General features: G+C 39.3%; 1 protein-coding gene across 1 annotated transcript in view; it reads left to right on the top strand.

Annotated features, from left to right (window-relative positions):
- MYBPC1 (myosin binding protein C1) overlaps positions 1–17450 on the top strand; it is a 66612-nt gene that overhangs the window by 38290 nt on the left and 10872 nt on the right. Inside the window, exons 12-27 of the mRNA XM_033058117.1 lie at positions 613–779; positions 1866–1998; positions 3590–3714; positions 4425–4530; positions 4833–4999; positions 5598–5760; positions 6505–6611; positions 7821–7954; positions 9110–9266; positions 9786–9890; positions 10523–10711; positions 11330–11464; positions 11537–11617; positions 14971–15039; positions 16120–16287; positions 16760–16848. Of these exons, the coding sequence (XP_032914008.1) occupies positions 613–779; positions 1866–1998; positions 3590–3714; positions 4425–4530; positions 4833–4999; positions 5598–5760; positions 6505–6611; positions 7821–7954; positions 9110–9266; positions 9786–9890; positions 10523–10711; positions 11330–11464; positions 11537–11617; positions 14971–15039; positions 16120–16287; positions 16760–16848 (2095 nt within the window). The remainder of the gene's footprint in view (positions 1–612; positions 780–1865; positions 1999–3589; positions 3715–4424; positions 4531–4832; positions 5000–5597; positions 5761–6504; positions 6612–7820; positions 7955–9109; positions 9267–9785; positions 9891–10522; positions 10712–11329; positions 11465–11536; positions 11618–14970; positions 15040–16119; positions 16288–16759; positions 16849–17450) is intronic.

The raw sequence follows: 17450 nt of genomic DNA, 5'->3' as shown, positions 1-17450 counted from the left end.
ATATTTCCTGCTCTTAAGACTGAGATACACATGGGAGTGAACAGATCCATCCTTCAAGTCCAAGCTGGTGTGGAAATCTCCAGTTCCTATTCATTTGACAACTTTAAGTAACACTGAGAAGCACTGGCGTAACTATAAACAGACACAGATTCCCCTGTATATCAATGTCCTGTCATCAGTGACCCCCAGTAGTTACAAGGACTCAGGGTTTGAAAACATTTTTATTTAATTTTTAAATGTACAGCTTAGACTCAGTAGTGCCATCATTAAATTATGATTGATTCCCCTCAAGTTACAGCAAATAAAACTGACGTAAGTGGGATTAGCATGCATGCTATTATATTTTCAAACTGTATTTTTTTTTTAAGCATTGTAGCAATATAAAAATTCTCATAACTGATTGTATCGGAAGCGAAGAAGTGCAAAGTAAGGTGTGAATGTCATTCTGAGCTACTCCACTCATACTGAGTGAAATAAAAAAAATGTGATGGCAGCCTTCAAATTTTGCTCAAACCATTTCTAGCCTCACCATAGATTCAGCTTCACCTATTTTTTATGGCATGATAAATCCTCACTAACTCTTCTCCCATAATTTTGTTTTGGTAACGTCAGGGAGGTTAAACAGCAAGAGGAAGAGCCGGAGGTGGACGTGTGGGATCTCCTGAAGAATGCGAATCCCAGCGAGTACGAGAAGATTGCTTTCCAGTACGGCATCACTGACCTCAGGGGGATGTTGAAGCGGCTCAAGCGCATGCGCAGGGAAGTGAAGAAGAGTGCAGGTATGGATGTGGCAGAATATTCCTCTGCTCATTAGTCACACACAGCCATCCACCTTAAAAATCCAAAGGCTTCACTTCCACGCAAGGGGATTTTCACACTACAGCTCATTCCTGCAAGGAGTTAATCAGAAGGCAGCTTCGGTCCATGCTGGAAGTGTAAACACCTTGTCCAATTCAGTGCTTACCTAAAGCATCCCTCCCTCTCTGACAAACACTGGTTCTATCTGGAACAATGTCCCCCAGGTGTGTGGAAAGGTGTCACCTGATCAAACAATACAGAAATTACACCTTGTTACCATCAATATCTTCTGCTCTAAACAGAGGTCACTCTAAATGCATGCAGTGTTTGGTCTTCATAATTTCATTTTGCACTTATTCTCCACTGCTCAGAAACCCCAGCTGTACTACAGACCCTCCACTCTGCACTTGGTGGGGGACATTCAGCCCTGTCTTTCCCCATCTACCCTACTGAATAGTATGAGAGGTGTAATTACATACAGAAAAATATATGTACATGTATATATAAAATACATGTAAATGACCAGAGTATGTTTGCACACACATATAAATGCACACACTGCCCAGCATACTGTGTGGCTCCTGCTTGCTCCTGGACAGCATTTCAGAACTGGATGCAGTGTATACATTTGCTGTGTCACTGGTTTCCTGGAGGCATGCCTTTTATGTAGGTTTAATTCTCCACAAATCCAGCTGTAACCCAGCTGAGAGTGTAACACACTCTCTCCTCATCCATTACCTCACATCATAATATATGTTACGGTATTACACATTAATTTTTATTTATGTATTTCATTTGATACACCTACCTGGTCCTATTTGGAATACAGTCACACTGCAAAGTCTTGAAGAGATATCATCTTGATCTTGGTCAGGATAACCAGATCTGCACAGCTCTGTGCTTATTCTAATGTTTCCAGATGATTCCATGCAGACCAGTGTGAGAATATTCATAATTTTGTTTGCATGTATTCTGGCAGCTTTGATGAGATTTATGCAATGTCATTTCAACATCCATATTCTTGTTTACTGATCTCATGTTAAAATAACACTCGACTTCCACAACAGCTTTTGCCAAAGGCCTCGATCCCGCATACCAGGTGGACAAAGGAGGTAAAGTAAGGTTCATGGTGGAGCTAGCAGATCCAACAGTGGAACTCAAGTGGTATAAAAATGGCCAAGAAATACGACCAAGTGCAAAGTAAGTGATGATCTTATCATATGTAAGCAATAAAATGGATACACTTGTACTCCCTTGACAAGTGTGTTGCATAGATCTCTCTCTTTGCTCAACATGCACCAATTTTATTTCTGAATTTCATTAGACATGAAGAGTATGCAAATGATTCTATACTGCTCAGGACCCAGAAAAGTCCTGAGTAATAGGCTAAATGTAATACAAATTGTCTTTTTTGTCTGAAGACAGTAGTCTTAGAGATCCTCAAAATAGTGGCACAGTTTCCTACTCAGTAGTTTTTCAAAAATCAGGAAGCACTGCAAGTAAATAAATCACTTGCCCTTGGTCCTGTGTCTGGAGGTGGACACAGTCTTTTTGCAGTAATTGTGTGCTAAGATGTTGACATCACATACCCATCTGGCTCATAAACTACCCAAGAAAAAGGGTGTGAGGTTTGTCTCACTTTAACTTTAACGCACTGAAGTCAACAACCTGCACCACCAGTCATGAGCAATAGGTGTAGTGTACACAAGCTTCTTCACTTGTACCACCTGCATATTGGTTTATTCTCTGGCTTTTCCTAGAAGGTGTGCAGGTGCAGATATTTGAGTACGTGTAGAGCAGTGCCCAGAAGTTGAGCCCAGTACTTTATGTGGGTACAACCTGCTCTTACAACCTGGTGCAGAAAACCCCATCTCACAGTCAGACACACCTGGGGAAGAAGTGCATAACGATGTAATGTTCCTCAAATGTTTCTCAGCAGCACAAAATCGTAGATACTTTTTCCTCTGACCAGTTAAAAAAAATGTGGTAATTAACAAAAGGCCTGTTACAGAAATGAGGCAGATTTTCTTCATTCTGTTGAAATCAATAAAGGATTTTGGTTAAAACTCATGATTGACAAATAAATGGAAAACAGAGTACCTTTTCTTTAGCCCCTTTATCATGGCATGAGCAATTCAGAGGTGTTTTGCAGGCAGCTCTATGGATTCCTCTCCAGCAGGAGGGGCTGGATTGAGTGCTCCAGTGCATTTCTCCTAGGCTGCTGAAGCAGCTGTCAGATGCTAACGAGCTTTGGTCATTACAAACCTGGAGCAGATCTAAACTGGTGACATAAAGGTGAAAGGCTCCATATCCCATTACCAAAACCCCCTATCCCATTACTGATATCTTGTGCCATCTGGCCTACCAATAATATTAACTTCTTAACTTTGGCTATTATTACACTTCACAAAAATGTTGGAATGAGTGATGGTGTCCTCTTACTAGTTATTTTCAGCTTTACTCATCTAGAGTTTCAGACTCCATTTTATTTGCCATCATTTGACTCCAGCTTCTTTTTTTTTTAAATTTCTTCTTTTCATACCACTCAGACCTGAGATCTTGGAACAAGCCAAAAACAGCTCATTGCCATTCTACACCACAGCTCTTTTTTTGCTTGAAGTCTGTGACAGCTCTGTTGAAACTTGGAAATTGCTTCCAAGAACAATTTTCCCAGTACTGTACAAACCCCAGAATTTTTGCCTCTAAAAATCTCTACAGCACTTTCTACATTTAAAAAAAGGGGGTCCAGAAGTTTTGCTAATGGGTCTTTGCTGCATTCCTGTCCAAACAGGTACATTTTTGAGCACAAAGGTAACCAGCGAATTTTGTTCATCAATAACTGTACGATGGCAGACGATGCTCGCTATTATGTCACTGCTGGTGATGAGAAATGCTCCACAGAACTGTTTGTGAGAGGTAACTATGTCAGCTTGATGCTGTTTCACCTGCCCTAAATTTATGTGCTTTCTTTGGCTGCAACAGAAATAAACAAGGAGGACCTAGTTTTGATGTATTTTTGAATTTGTATTACCAGCTGTTAGGATCAGTTGGTATTTCTGTGATCCCTGGCCATTTTTTTTTTCTCATCCTGTATTTAGCAGCTTAGTGAAAACCCTGAGATGAGGATATAGTTGACTTGATATTGCGCATTGGGATCTAGTGGGGCTGTGGTCCCCTTCAAAATTTTAAGCCATATTGGTGACCTGTGTTTCATAGCACTGGCTTCCCCTAACACCGCACCTGGTACCTGAGGACTCTGATATTGTTCAAGTGCCCTCAGATCAGGCATTCTAGAAGCCAGTTTTCATTGCATTTGCACTGATTTGAGAGAAGACTCTATCAACAGCTATGAATGGGAGGCCATATCTTCACTCTCTTTGCTCCCATGGTGTTGATTACCAAAGCAGAACAGGTATTAATATGAGGAAATGTTATTTTTATTGAGCAAATTTCCTACTAGCATTCTAAAGAGCAACAACTTTTCTGATTTAAGGCAGAAAAGGCTGCATTGATACTCATATTAGAACTTGAAAGTAATATTGCCTTCTACAGCATGATTTAGAAAATCTCTCTTTCACTTGGTTTTCCCTCTCAGACTATAAATCTGTAATTTTTTCTTTCCAAAGATCCCCCAATTTTGGTGACCAAAGGCCTGGAGGATACCAGCACCTATGTTGGGGAACGAGTAGAACTGAGCTGTGAAGTGTCTGAGGATGATGCAAACGTGAAATGGTAAACCACACTTTGAACAGCTTCCATGAAAATAAGAGTCAGAAGCTTTTAATTGTGGGCAAAAATGGGGGCAGCTTTTCCTACACCAGTAGGAAACCTAAAAATTGTTAGGAAAATCTCAAGAAAACTTTATTCAAAAATGTAGCAACACCAAAAATACCCTTACACATTCATGGATGAGTTTGTTTGACCTTTTCTAGTGCCTTATAGTCGTGCAGTTTTCTCTGGGAATTTCAGTCTATGGAAGTCTTACTTGCACAGGACTTTCTGTGGAAAAATAAATATTCTTTGCTTTCCATTAGGTTTAGAAATGGTGTAGAACTTACCAACGATCCTAAATCTCGGTATCGAATTAAGGTTGAGGGTAAAAAACACACTTTGGTCATTGAGGAAGCTGCCAAAAATGACACTGCAACCTACTCAGTAATGACAACTGGAGGGCAATCAGAAGCCAAGCTTGCAGTTGACTGTGAGTATCATCCACCTTGCCCTCAAATTCATACATCACAGTGTGCTGGCATACAGAAATGAACAATTTTCTTGCAGTTAAAAGGGAGACTTAACTTCCATGCCAGTTTTTTTGCTGTGAATTTCCAGAATCTTGACTTCCCTTTAGACATTATTTCCAGTAGCAGGCCATGAGCTAGCTCTGATTGTTAATTTTCTGTCACCCCATTAAGATGGAAAACAACACAATCCATCCAAAGGTGCAATAGACCAACAAAGTGAATTTTCAAGGGAAGTATCTGCTTTTCTTCAGTCCTTTGAGGTTTTCACAGGAAAGCCAAACCTAGGCACAAGCACGACTGTGTAGCCCTCTCAGCTTTGTTTGTGCAATCTCTTTAAAGTGCTTGTGTTTTAAAACAAAATGTATCTGATCCATCCTCTGAAGTTATCTTGCACTATGCATAAATGTACATTTTTATTTGTAGTAGTCATGCTGCTCTTGACTATTTTGTACAAATTGGCACCCTGACCAATTCATGCTGTTTTACTATCAAGTTGGAAATTATCCCCCATGGCTACTGATCATCTTTCTTTAATGTACCTCCTTCTGTGTTCCTAAGTGAGACCACTGAAGATATCACTTGCACTAGAAGACCAGACTGTGAGACTGGGACAGGAAATCCACTTGAAGTGTGAGATATCTGAGAATGTGGAAGGGAAATGGTACAAAAATGGGCAGCTGATTGAAGCTAGTGACCGTGTAAAGCTTTATCACAAAGGGAGGTAAGCCTGTTGTGTATTGACTTGGCTTTTGGTGGAATGACACTGTGGAGATGTGCCAGTATCTGGGTTACTTCAGTAAAAATTATCTGCTAATCAAGCCTAACCTCTGTCCCTCAAGAATTATTTATTTCTGTCATTTAAAAATCCATGTCTCCTTGCTTCCCTTAATCTTGAGTATTTTGGTTGTGGAAGACAATAACCAAATCCTTGATCTACCTAAATTCAAGCTATTGATTTTTGTGCCCTTGCTGTTGGTATGGGATTTTTAAGCAGAAAAGTAAAATTATTGTTCAACACTATTAAAACTACACAGCTCTTTTTCTCTTTTCTTTCTATGCCTCTTTTTCTCATAGCTCCTGATTGTATCAACTCACAAAGATGGTCCAACAAAAGTCAGAATATTCCCACAATGGGACCACCTATAGATTTTTTCTTGAACTACCAAATTGCAGTAGAATGGCAGCAGTATAGAATCCCCGTGTAAAAAAGACTACACTCCTATATTTTTCTTGTTCTATGTTCAAACAAACAATATTAAAATTGGTCACATTATTTGCTGGTAGTCTCAATAATATTTTGTACAAAGCACACAGTATTTAATCACCTAAAATACCACTAGGCAACCAGCAAAGGATTTTTCTGTCACTAATATTACACACTTAGACAGATATAAAATTTTTCCTTATGTCTTCAATCACTCTTGAAAAATAATTTACAATAATTTCTTTTTCAATTCTTTTACAGAATCCACAGATTTGTGATACCAGTTTCTGCTGTTGATGATGAGGGTGAATACATGTTTGTACCAGATGCCTACAACATTAATATTCCATGCAAAGTACATATTGTGGGTAAGTACACTGCACAGTGACATGTATAGAACATCTTTCTGCAATCTTTGGGAATTAAAAGCAGCTTGAAATACCCCTGATTACAACCACTTTGTATCTTTTGAGCAGGCATCCACCTGAGAGCACAGACCTGCAGCTTTGGCAAAGTGCAGTTGAGCTGCTGGGCGAGTTCTTTGCCTGTGCTCAGCACCTGCTCATAGTTGATGTGCTGGGGGGAGCTCCTGGGGGTGGCCTCTTGAGGCTGATCTCCTAAACCTAGACCACTATGAAGAGTTTGTGTAAAACCCCTGCTGCTCTCCACTTCTCAGATATACACTGCTATCTTTAAGAACTGGCTTGCTAACATTGCAAAATGTGATTTAGTGTGATGAGAGAGTAGAATAAGCACGTATTTACCTATTCACTAAAAACATTAAATGCTATCTAGAGGGAAAAATTATTCTGATTCATTCAGCAAAGCAGAAGGCTTGTTAGTGATCCCAGTCCTTAAAAAAAAATAAAACAGGGCATTGACTATTCCCACTTCCAACTGCAACCAGCAACTTGGAAGTCAAAAGGAGATCAATATAAATTACCAAAGTTTTAGAAAACATTTTTTAATTGAACCTGAGAGATGTGGGATATCTGTATTAGAAAAAGTGTTGGTGAGATTTAGGGAGAATGAAGAGGGAAGTAGTATTAGAGGGGAATGACCATTGTTATATTTCTAGTATGTTTCAAAAAGTTACAAGAGGATATTAATCTGTTGTTCTCCTTACACACAGTGTATAACAAAAGTGATAATTTTGTTTTCAGAAAAGGGGTTAATAAATTTTAAACTGTGAGGACAGTGAAGGCTGAAGTGTGATTAAATGTGCCATTAAAAAGTCCTAAAACAACTGAAATTCTCAAGAACCACTTAGAGGAAAACGCTCTGTGAAGTTACCTGAATATACCTAATTCTGCCTCGGGGAAACAGTTGTGGGTTTTTACATATGGTCTTATTATTCAAAATGTCTATGGTGCCATGATTTATTTATAATCAGGCAACTATTTCACTAAATAGATCTTTCTTCACAAGCTTTCTTTGAAACAAAATTCGGTTGCTAAAAAATACCAAGAAAATAAAACATGGAGCATGTTTCTGTGTGTTGCAGACCTGTGCCAGGTCACTAAACTCTCAGAGCAGCAGCTACATATCAAACTTTGACAATCTCTCTCCTTTTTCAGATCCTCCTAAACTTCACCTGGATGGTCTTGGGGAAAATAACACTGTGACAGTAGTAGCAGGAAACAAGCTACGACTCGAGATCCCCATCACTGGTGAACCACCTCCAAAAGTCTTTTGGAGCAGAGGGGACAAGGTACATCGTCATTGTAAATGTTTCTTTACCTTAACAAGGAGCCTTTTCCTTCAAATAATAATCTTTGGCTTTTGAAGATTAAAATCAATAGATTTTAATGGCAGAAAAACAGGGGGAAATGCCCTCTATTTTAAAATGCTCCTTGCTCAAAAAAGAACAGTAAAAAGGATTAATATTTTTTAATATCTTTTCGGTCTTTTTAAGGAAAGGCTGAAATTAATGAAGAAAAAAAAAGGGTTTGCTATAAAAAATAGTAGAGGAAAAGGATGTATGGGATGCGGAAGAAAACTCCTGAAAATTTACCAAATGGCTACTTCTTCTGTACATTTGATGGCCAGAACGGCTGCCAGGTTTTGTCAGGAAGCCATTATATAGTCTGGTTTTGGAAAATGAATGATAAAGTCTAATGGAGTGCAGGCCTCAAATGAAACAATAGGTTGGGCAATTGGGGTCTTGCATCTGGTGTCTTAATGCAAAACTTTTGCTTAGATCAATCCCTGACTGTATAAATACCAAAATGTTTGCTTTTCACCTTTAAATTTTTATTGTGCAATTTAGAAGCTGGGACATGTTACCACTACTGCATTCATCAGACCTATCTGGTCAAATATGTGACCACTATTTTTTAAATATTAATTGTAATGTCATCACCTGTGGCCCTGTCCAAACAGGGAAGTATTCTAGGAGAGCTCCTATTCCAAAATATGTAACAGCAATTGAAATCTGTGAGGAGAAACTACTGACCATTACAATCACTCTGACCTTTAAAGTGAATGAGTGAAATTTTGATCTAACTTTTGCAGGAATCCTCTATTCTTTTTCCATCAAATTAATGATATGTGGTGTTTACAAAAGTATCTTCTTTCTCACAGGAGAAGCCTAGTGCCTCATCCTTTGTGATGCAATGGCTTAAATGAGTAGCAAACTATTACCTTTACTTACGAAATGTGCAGTAACCATTACTTACTTTAGTTATTTTTTCATTTTTCTCATCATTAGGTGTCTAAAATGCTGAGGTTTGGTGTGGTTTTTCTTACAGTTTCTTTAATACTTTTGTTGAAGCAGCCTGTAATACTTTCAAATTTTGATTCTTGAGTATTTTGACTCTCAAATCCAGAAAATATGACTTTTCCCTCTGCTCACTGTGGTTCCTAGATGGTCACAGACAGTGGAAGAATACGAGCAGAATCGTACCCAGACAGCAGCTGCCTGGTCATTGATGCAGCTGAGAGGGAGGACTCGGGTGCCTTCAGAATCACTTTAAAGAATGAGGCTGGAGAGGACACAGCTCTAATCAACATTAAAGTGGTTGGTAAGTCGTGTGAAACAGTGCCCATGAGCCATGTCTTTTATCACTGTGGTAGTCTCAGGAAACTTCCATTTTCTTATTTGTCCCCATTTCCAGGCAATTGAAAACTGAGGTGCAATTATTAAGGCTGGGTGTTACTGAAGGGAGTAGGAGCTTGGAAGGGATTTAAGTAGGAGTTAATTATCACTGCTGCCAGGGGCCAAACTTCTCTGGTTGCCTCAGGCTGCCCCTATCACTCCTGGCTCTCCACTCTCTCTGTGGCTGTGGGCTCTGTCTTGGCACATCCCTCGAGAGCCTCTCAAGTGTCTCGACTGTGCAGAAGACCTTGGCATTCATCCATTCCTAACCACCAGCCAGGATCCACTTTATTTCTTTTTTTCTCTCTCTTTCTCTCTTCATTAGGAAGTCCTGTTGCACCTCAAAAACTATTTCAATTTGTTTCTTACTTGACATTTTTAATTTCAAGCTATGTGAAAAGAATAAATATATATTTTTTAATAATATTTACTTTGTTTACAACAGATGTCCCTGATCCTCCTCAGGCACCAAATGTGACTGAGGTGGGTGAAGACTGGTGTATTATGACCTGGGAACCTCCAGCAAATGATGGTGGATCACCCATTTTAGGTACATACTTTTCTTTTTTTTAATTTTTTTTGGTGGTGACTCTCTAATATAGACAAAAGAAGCAAACACGAATAGTGGATACAACAGGATCAGAGTTTAGCTCAGGCCCTGGAATATCCAGTAGCTAGAATGTTCTATCTACTCTTTGACTTTATCAGATACCTGTTTTTCTAATGCTTTGAGATTTGTCACTTTGTATGTTACTGCAATATCAATCCCCCTGCTTGAAAGACAACCTCTTATAAAACAACTTTGAACTCTTATCAGTCTGTTTGAATGTTAAAAGCAATTTCAGAAACAATTTACTGACTAAACTGATTTAATAAACTGAACCAAGATGAAAGTGAGAGGGGCCCAGAGGTCTTTTCACTCAGGCCCTTTTCACTCTGAACTAAACACAGCAGTCTTCTAAGTTAAGTCTAAAAAAATTTCATATATGGCCATGAAAACAAAACAGGTGACTATCAGATAGCTTGCAATAGGGAAAATTGTCCCTAAATCACTCTGGAGCTAGAAGGGGATATTGAGGTGTATCCAGATAAAAAAGCGTCATTGGGCAGTCAAAAAATAGACCCTTTATTACTGATCTTTATGCCATCAGTTACTGTAATAAAATCTTTTCTGGTCAAAAGGATATTTCATTGAGAGGAAAAAGAAACAGAGCTCCAGGTGGATGAGGCTGAATTTTGAACTGTGTAAGGAAACAACTTTTGAGCCAAAGAAAATGATTGAAGGTGTTGCTTATGAGGTCCGTGTGTTTGCTGTCAATGCCATCGGCATGTCCAAGCCAAGTATGCCTTCCAAGTCCTTTGTTCCTTTAGGTAAGTAGCCAAGAGCACAGACATGGGTATGCATTTAGAAAATAGCCATTAATATGTTCTTATAGTCACCTAATTTTGTAATTTTTATATTAGTGTGACAGCTAGAAGGCTTTGTCATTCACATAGTGACAGGCTAACTCAGCGCCTTTTACAAGAGGAAACAGATTTTCAAACTGTTGTGACAGCCGCAAGTCCCTGTAAAAGAAAGGTGTCTTGTTCTGTAGATCAGCAAAGGTTCCCCCCTTGCTCAGCAGCACCCCCAGAATGCAGAGGAGGAGGAAGGAGGGAGGTGTTACAGCTCCAGCATGCTCCCTTCTTGCCAGAACATACCTGCTGAGATAGAATCCCAACTCCCCTGCTCTACCAGCCACAGCTGCTTGTCCTTCTCTCTCTTCAGCAGGAGGAATCTGTCTCTGGGTCAGCCTGTGAGCAGATATGGGATGAGGTAGCTTTCTCCTAGTGTAGTCCTAATCAGGAAAGATGTGCCAGAGATGATGGGAAATCATCCTGTTAGGCAGGATAGCTTGTCACCTCTGGTACCAAACTAGGGGAACGCAAACCACAAACACAAACCTTTAATTGTAACACCATGTTCTGCCTTGTGCCTGCCTGCTTCAGCTGTTACCAGCCCCCCAACTCTGCTGGCAGTGGACAGTGTGACCGACACCTCGGTGACCATGAAGTGGAGGCCCCCAGACCAGATTGGGGCGGCAGGGCTGGACGGCTATGTGGTGGAATACTGCTTCGAAGGAAGTAAGTGACAACGCCCGGGGTACCTGACTCACAGGGAAAGTGGGTGAGACTTTTTCCATTTTTTCTCTACAGGTATCAGGTGCTCTGGCTGTCAGGCAGAGACTAATCAGGCAGAAAACCTCAAGGAGCAGGGTTTTGTTCAGGCTTCATTTGGTTTGTATTCCAGATGCCACCCACTGACTGTGGTTCCTTGTATCTTATGCTTGATTTGAAATCCAAATCAAAAGCCATATAATCTGTTGTAGTGTACCAAGTGCTAATAACCATCCTCTTTTAGATACTAAATGAGTGTCAGGGCAGTGAAGAGTTCATTGGTGGATGAAGGTGTAGGAATTAATGAATGGCTACAAGTGTGGCCCAAAATATATTCAGGCTGGCTGGGTTTTAGGGACCGGAGGTCCTCTGCAGGGTGGTCCCTGCTGACATCTTACTCACAGGCTACTTCAAGTGCCAACACTGAGAACAGCCTCTCCAATACCTCCTGTAGAAGTCATTTAGGCATGCAAAGTTCATGTCTAGATATTTAATTTCTCAAATTCAGTGCAGTTATGGGGATCTTTATGTCCATCTTAGCCAAAACTACATAAGAACTGAAGGTGGAAGAGACTGAAATAACTTTTGAGAGTAAAATTAGAAGGAACAGGGAAATACATATTTTATTTTCAACTACAAGTCTTTGATGATCAAGCAGCAGAAACTTAGTACTTTCCAGCAGATTTTCTCCTGAACTGGCATCAAATGTAGCTTACTTTCAAAAGATAAAATCCACCAGCATCTGGGTAAGTATCAAATATCCTAGAGTGGTATGTGCAACTCCCAGGCTCTGTGGACCAACAGCATCAACTGCAGCAATATTGTGGCTGTGGATGAAGGGAACACAGTTATCTTCAGCTCCACTGCTGTTTCTCTTAACTGTGCTGTAAATCAAGAGATGGGTTGAACACCTTGTTTCCACAAAGGCATTTATTTCAATGAAAGCTTTTCATGAACGCAGTCTATAGCCTGGAGATAAAAGGCAGAGGGCAGAACCTGTCATTCATGCTGTCACATGTTTCAGATTCAGACAATCCAGGAAAACAGTAGGTCATAAACGTGGCCAGGTGCCACGGCATCAGAGTACACTCAGCTCTCTCAGGCGAGTGGGAGAGGGTGTGAAGAAGAACCACTGGCTTTTCTCAGGAGCACTCAGCATCTTGTAGTATTGAGATGAATATCTTTAAGGAGCAGGACTGCAAGAAGCTCAGAGACCCGGAGAAGAGTACCTGAAGGCAGACACAGCTGGAATGGTAGGAAGGGTTTTCCTTGTATATTGGGAGGGAGCTGCGGGAACAGCTCAGAATGAGTAAGCATGCAGTCTTCCATCAAGATACAGTGTTTTGTTTCCACTGCACAGGTCAGGTGTAGGGGAAGATTAAAGGGTCTGTCAATGTGCAGACCTCCATGTATGCTGTATATTATGCTTTGTTTAGTGCTGGGTAGTATGGTAGGGAAAAGCTAAAAAGTGCTTGACATTACAGTATGGGATATCCATATTAAGTTATAAGAGAGGATGAGAAATACAGACAGGTAAATTGTAAGTATGGCTTTGAAAAGGAGTCTTCTAAATCTGTCTTTAAAGGGCTGTTAGACAGAAGAACATTGTATACCTGTTAAATGGAACAAATTCTTTACTTTTTTTTTCCAGATAGGTTTTAAGCATATGAAGATACAACAAAATGGCAGCCAAGTCTGTCATTTTACTGTTACCCACCTCAGTTAAAATACAATGGGTACAATGTATTTTACATAGTTTTGAGTGTTTATGTATATCTATATATGCCTCCTATATATGCATATACATCTATATATACACAATTGATATTATGTATATATGTTATGAAAATTCTTAGGAAGAAGCAAGATAAATAGAAAATGCCAATTTTAAAATGCCAATTTTAAAATACCAATTTTAAAAGTCATGTTGTTGGATTATTCATCTTTTTCTCTCTGTTCAGTTGTTTTTTTCCTTTCTTGCAATATCTTAGTGCCTCTTTTTTCTCAGTCCTTTCAGTGCTTGTTCTTCCTCAAACTAATTTTTTCTGTAATATTTAATAACTCTTTTTAATTTCAAGATAATTTTTATGTCTATATTCATTCTGCTGTTTTTTCTCTTAGCTATCTGTTTGTAAACTCATCTGTATTTGCATTTTCCATTCTTTCATTGTGGTCACTGAAGTAATTTCAAGAGGGCTTTTTAGAGTCTTCCTTAACATAGCAAACATTAGGAGAAATCACAAGTTGACAATAGGAAAACAATATATATATATAAAGATAATTTAGAAGAATAATGTATCATAAACATTGGTTTGGCTTTGCAAAACTGGTATTTCCCTTTAGTTGGAACCACTTATCTCAATCAGCTTGGTGGATTCTTGGAGTCCTTAACCATGCACCACTCTGTGCATGTTACTGAACTGGAGTCTCATCATGACTATGCTGATCCAGCATTGCACAGGTGTGAATAACATGAATATAGAATATACATATATATAAATATATATATACATACAGAGAGAGAGAGAGAGGGAACTCCCTAGTTTACAATATCCAAGTCCGGCCCTCTTGCTGTGGAGATGTGGAGTAGACCAAATCCTATTGGCACTGGAGAAGTCAGTCACTAGTAAGGAGTGCTGCTGAGCCATTCTTGTGGGGCATTTTGAGGGCAGCCTGGGGAGCACAGCCTGGGTGTTCCCCAAGACAATTTGTTTATCTGCTTGTCACAGGCTATTGTACCTGCAGATGATATGTTTTCATAGCCAGTAAATAAGTAGTTCAGAGTTTCTGTTGGCTGAGATCTTTGCCAGTGTACTCATCCAGAACCATGTAAAGATACTAGAATAGTATTTTTATTATCTCCAAAATAGCCAGCCCCAGGATTACAGGAAATCCAGGGCAGTGATAATTTCTTCCAGGAAATAAAGCCTTAGGGTTTACATCATATCTGTCATCATCCATGGGTTTGGTCTTCTTTAATCTTCTATCTATGTTACCTTTAGCTAAATGTGTTCTTTTCCTCTGTTTCCTCCAAATTTTTTTCCAATATCTCTTTTTTTCCTGTCTCTCGTATTCAGAATCTATCTCTGATTTTTTAATCTCTTCTGCAATGTGTTCTTTTCTCCTTCTACACTTTCTCTCACCATCATTTTGTTTCATTTCTCTCTTCCAAGTGTTCCTTTTGTCTCTTTCTTTTCATATTTCTAGGGCTGTTCTGTGGCCCAAAATACTCATGCAACTTTATATCCTCTTCTTCTTTCATCCTTTGTCTTTCCTGTGGGCATCACATATAACTGTTCTGTGATCTAGATGCCCTCTTTCCATCTCTTTTCTCCCTGCATTCTCCCTAAATATGGGTTCTCTAAATCTGTAAAGCCCAGCATCTATCTTTGCATACTTACTAACAGGAATTGCTAACCACTGACAAAATGCTCCATCTGTGTGAAAGTGGGTGTCTCTGATTAATTTTAAAGATGGATTCTCTCAAGGTATATCGACAGATCTGTCTGAGGAATTGGGGGAGCCACCTTTTAATCTGGAAGGTACAGTATTCCACAAAGGATATAAGTCTTCTTTAATGAAAGAAAAAGTCTCTTCATAAAAGTAAACATAAATTCTTGATAGCAAATTTTAGGGGCAACAGTCTACAGAATTTTCTGTAGTATAGGTGTAAGGGGAGGGGGAGATACTCGGGAAACATTCATTGATTGAAATCTTTTTCTGCTAGAAGCTTGAAGGAAGACTTAATTCCTAAAAGCAAGACTCTCAGTTATGAAAATGTACCAGAGCACTGTGCTCTAGCTCTGCAGGGCTCTCCAGTTCATAACAGCTCTCTTGTCTTCTGTGCCCATTTTATAGTGCTAGCTTTACATGACGTGGGAAGTATTGATCCTGACTTGCTAGTTCATAAATCTGGCTCCTGTGCCCAGGTGCCAGCAGTGTTAGGGCAGTCTGTGCTGCGAGGACATAAGAAAGTATGGTTTGTAATTGCAGACTCTGCTGTTATGATCACTCCATGAATTTTGTGTGACTACCTGGGGGTAGAATTAAAAATCTGAGAATGCTGTAATTATGTGAATAATTCTGACACAGCCTTCATTTTTTTAAAGGCATGAGGAGAGATGTCATCTCACTGTAATGTGTAATTATTCTGTGTTTCTCCTATTTCTCAGTTATACTTTCAAGGGTACTCAGTAGTGGTTGAAATTAATTGCAAAACCATTTCTCTTCAAGAAAGCCGTTAAAGTAACGATGAGTGCTTTGGGAAACATATTGTTTGTCCCCCTTCTTTTATTCTAGCTGAATTTTAAAAATCTTGCCAGTTTTCTCTCTGGTACACTTAAATTATAGATGTATTCTAATAACATTTGTATAATTATATAAAGGTATATAAGCATGTCAATATACAATATGTAATCAGCAGGAGCCCTTTAGGGTTTGAAACATCCTTTCTACGTATGAAAGTAGATCTACATTGTTACAGCACAATTAGAAAAACAAAATAGAAGTTAGAATCTAACAAATCTATTGCTGTTCTGTAATCTTCCTCATCCATGCTGTGGATATATTTATAATTCCATATTCTTTGGATTTGTCCTCTTCCCTTCACTTCCCTAAACCAGCCGATGAATGGATTGTGGCTAACCCAGAGCTGACAGACAAAACGAAGTTTACCATTAATGGCCTTCCAACTGGCTCGAAAATCCTTGTGAGAGTAAAAGCTGTGAATGCTGCTGGTGAAAGTGAGCCCAAGTACCACCCACAGCCTATCTTAGTCAAGGAAGTGATAGGTAAGATCCTGCTACCTACAGGATTACCCACAAATACACCCTGTTTCCACACTAACACCTGGGGGTTTTTAAGGTTAATACTTGTTATTGGTAACTGATGCTGTGGTCTTACAAAGCCATTGTGTGGTGGCTAGAAATAATGAAATGGTCCTTAAAAATTTCATAACTTTGTTTCCTTTATGAACCTTTATTTTTCGGTTTTTCAGGGCTTTTTTTTCCCCCACAGAACTTGAACTTGATGGTGCTTTTTTAAAGTTGCTCTAACCTTCCCACCATTGTAGCATTTGTTATTACAAAAGCTGATGGTACCCTGAATGCAATGCTGTGGGACCAAGAAATTTAAGACACATCACTCATTAGTCACTTCTGGGAATTTTAGACCACCCTGTCTCCTTTTTAACTTGATGCACACCAGTGCAGCCTTGGTTAGAAAGGAAGATAAGTGCTTAACATGAGCTTTTGTTTTGTTCAGAACCTCCAAAGATTCGTCTACCAAGACACTTAAAACAAACCTATACTCGGAGAGTTGGAGAAACTGTGAATCTTGTTATTCCTTTCCAGGTAAGAACAAAAAACACTGACAGAAAAATTTGCCTTTTTTCTTCCTCTTTTTCTTTTTGATACTGCTGCTTTCTAACTGACTTTCTCTTTGGCCCATGAGCTAACTTATGCACCTGTGGAAGCACTCTGAAGTAGAGGTGCTTGAAAGTTCTTGGTTCAATGTCTCAAACAGATTATGTTCAGCCAAGTAATGAATTGGGTAACTCACTGAGACTGATCAGTCATCTGTCATCCAAAGGACACTTACAAATCTTCACAGTAGATATTGCACGTGAGATAATTGTGAGCACAAGGCAAAAGGGTTGCACTGGAAGCAGTTAAATATGCTTCTCAAGAGTGAAACTGTGGCATTTAATAACTTCCTTGTCATGAGAGAGGAAAAGTGAGGGGGAGAGTGGGCAGACTGCAACTGTTAAATCCTTGAGATCAAAACTGTAATATGTCTATTACTGAAATATGTAGCATGTTTTTCCACAGTACTGTGTTAACCTTCATTCCCATATCTTTTAAACAGCACCTGCCTCCTTCCATGCAGGGTTCTTCTTATGAATAAAAGAATTATGACAGAATTTATTTCTATTTCATGTCTGCACATTTTAAGA

Source organism: Catharus ustulatus, chromosome 4 (assembly GCF_009819885.2).
Source record: "Catharus ustulatus isolate bCatUst1 chromosome 4, bCatUst1.pri.v2, whole genome shotgun sequence".
NCBI lineage: Eukaryota > Metazoa > Chordata > Aves > Passeriformes > Turdidae > Catharus > Catharus ustulatus.
This window is presented reverse-complemented; position numbering and strand designations above follow the sequence as displayed.